This window comes from Prosopis cineraria, unplaced genomic scaffold, assembly GCF_029017545.1.
Source record: "Prosopis cineraria cultivar Desert tree isolate PC_DT_omini unplaced genomic scaffold, ASM2901754v1 PC1, whole genome shotgun sequence".
Taxonomy (NCBI): domain Eukaryota; kingdom Viridiplantae; phylum Streptophyta; class Magnoliopsida; order Fabales; family Fabaceae; genus Prosopis; species Prosopis cineraria.
This window is the reverse complement of record NW_026555332.1, coordinates 6,654,847-6,656,560: the sequence shown is the minus strand read 5'-3', so window position 1 is coordinate 6,656,560 and position 1,714 is coordinate 6,654,847. Positions and strand designations below refer to the sequence as shown.

Genomic DNA, 1,714 nt, shown 5'->3' with positions numbered 1-1,714 from the left:
TTTAATTATCTAAGAAGACCTTCTAGGGAATGTAAGGAATGTTTCTTAGATGATAAAGAAGTAAAAGTTGCAACAAGATATATTCTAATGAATTGTGATGAGGTGAAACCTCATATAAAATAAGAGAACCCTTAAATTGTCATGCAGTTTAAACCTTATATGCTTAGTTAACATTCATGCATATTATTTGTCAAAAAATTAAAGGAAGAGAACCCTCAAATTATGCACAATGAAATAGAATCTCAAATCAATGAACAATTTCTCATATGGTTTAAAGATCATGTAAGTAGAAATTGGTTTAAATTTTGAATTTTAAAATAAACTCTAACTAACACAATATTCATAAAAAACATCATGCGAGTTTAAAACCCAAACAATAATATTGTTGATCCATTTTTGCATGACATTGCTTGGGGCCTAAACAGAAGAGTTAGAACATGGCCTATGTACTTTATTAATGGGTATAAATTTCATACACATTCATGAGTGGTGTATGCATTAAGGTGGCTGACTATACATAATCAGAGCATGACTTTCATAACATTTTACAAGAGATATTGGATATTAAATACATGGGCTTCCTATGAAGAGGTTAGTGTTGTTCAATTGTGAATGGTTTGATCCAACACCAAATCATGGCATAAGGGTTCATGAAAAATATGGGATTGTTGAAGTTCATGAACTATGAAGGTACGACAAATATGACCCATTTATTTTCACCCAATAAGCAGTGCAAGTGTACAATGCTCCTTATTCTTGTTGCCATCAAAAAGCTAATTAGTTAACTATTATTAAGGTCAAGGTTTGTAGTATAATTGACATTCCTCTGTCAGAAACAAACATAAGAGCTTTTCAAATAGATGGATTGGAAGTCATACTACTAACAATTGTTCATGATGATGATGAATTGAATAATCTAAAAGACCTTGAGATTTATTATGAAGAAGTAGATATGCCAATTGATAACATGGCTTATGAAGAAGTTGAAGAAGATGACGAAGAAGTTGAAGAAGATGATGATGAAGCTGAACATACAAAAGATGGTAAAGATGATGAAGAAGATTTTTACATGGAAGATGATAATGGTGGTAGTGGTGGTGATGGTAGTGAAAATGATGATGACAATGATGAAGATACATAAATTATGGTTTTGATTTTGATTTGCTATTTAATTTTGACTTTGATTTTGATTGCATTGAGTTTTAATTTAATTTTAGTTTAAATTTAATTTTTTTTAATTTGGTGATGATTTATTTATTATTTATTAGTAACTCAAAGTTGAAATTTTAATATGTAGATGTCAATTCATTGCCAGAAATGTTCTAGAGACTAGTTAAGTACTCCAACACCTATGTTATCATCCCAGAAACTCAAACAATCTTCTCTTCCTCATGTAGCAGCTACATCCTCTCCTACTGTGGTAAACACATCAATTAGACCTCTGACCATGCCTGAACCATCTAGACATATACCATCCCCAATCATTCCTAAACCATCTAGACCTATATCATCTCCAATTATGCAGGAATTAATTAGGAGACCCTTATTATCACCTGCATATAGGAGAACTCACAGCCCCCCACTCCATAGGGTCCTTCAGCTAGTTCTGCACTAAGGGGGCTATCATCCAACAGATGGTAAAACATGGATATACCCTAAGAAGAAAATGTTAGTTAATGTGGTTTGCATTATTTTATTTGATATATCCATTTAG

At 31.9% G+C, this 1,714-nt stretch overlaps 1 protein-coding gene across 1 annotated transcript; it reads left to right on the top strand.

Moving 5' to 3' along the window:
* The first annotated feature begins 659 nt into the window (after window positions 1-659).
* On the top strand, window positions 660-1,141 carry LOC129289131 (uncharacterized). The gene is made up of 2 exons (XM_054925942.1): window positions 660-690; window positions 834-1,141. The coding sequence occupies exons 1-2, from the start codon at window positions 660-662 to the stop codon at window positions 1,139-1,141; spliced, it is 339 nt and encodes a 112-aa protein (XP_054781917.1).
* The last annotated feature ends 573 nt before the right edge of the window (window positions 1,142-1,714 follow it).

Bases quoted from the DNA above. Each gene is read 5' to 3' on its own strand.
- LOC129289131 (XM_054925942.1), top strand. From the start codon at position 660: ATGGGATTGTTGAAGTTCATGAACTATGAAG. The intron at 691-833 runs GTACGACAAATA...TTCCTCTGTCAG, and splicing joins GAAGTTCATGAACTATGAAG to AAACAAACATAAGAGCTTTT.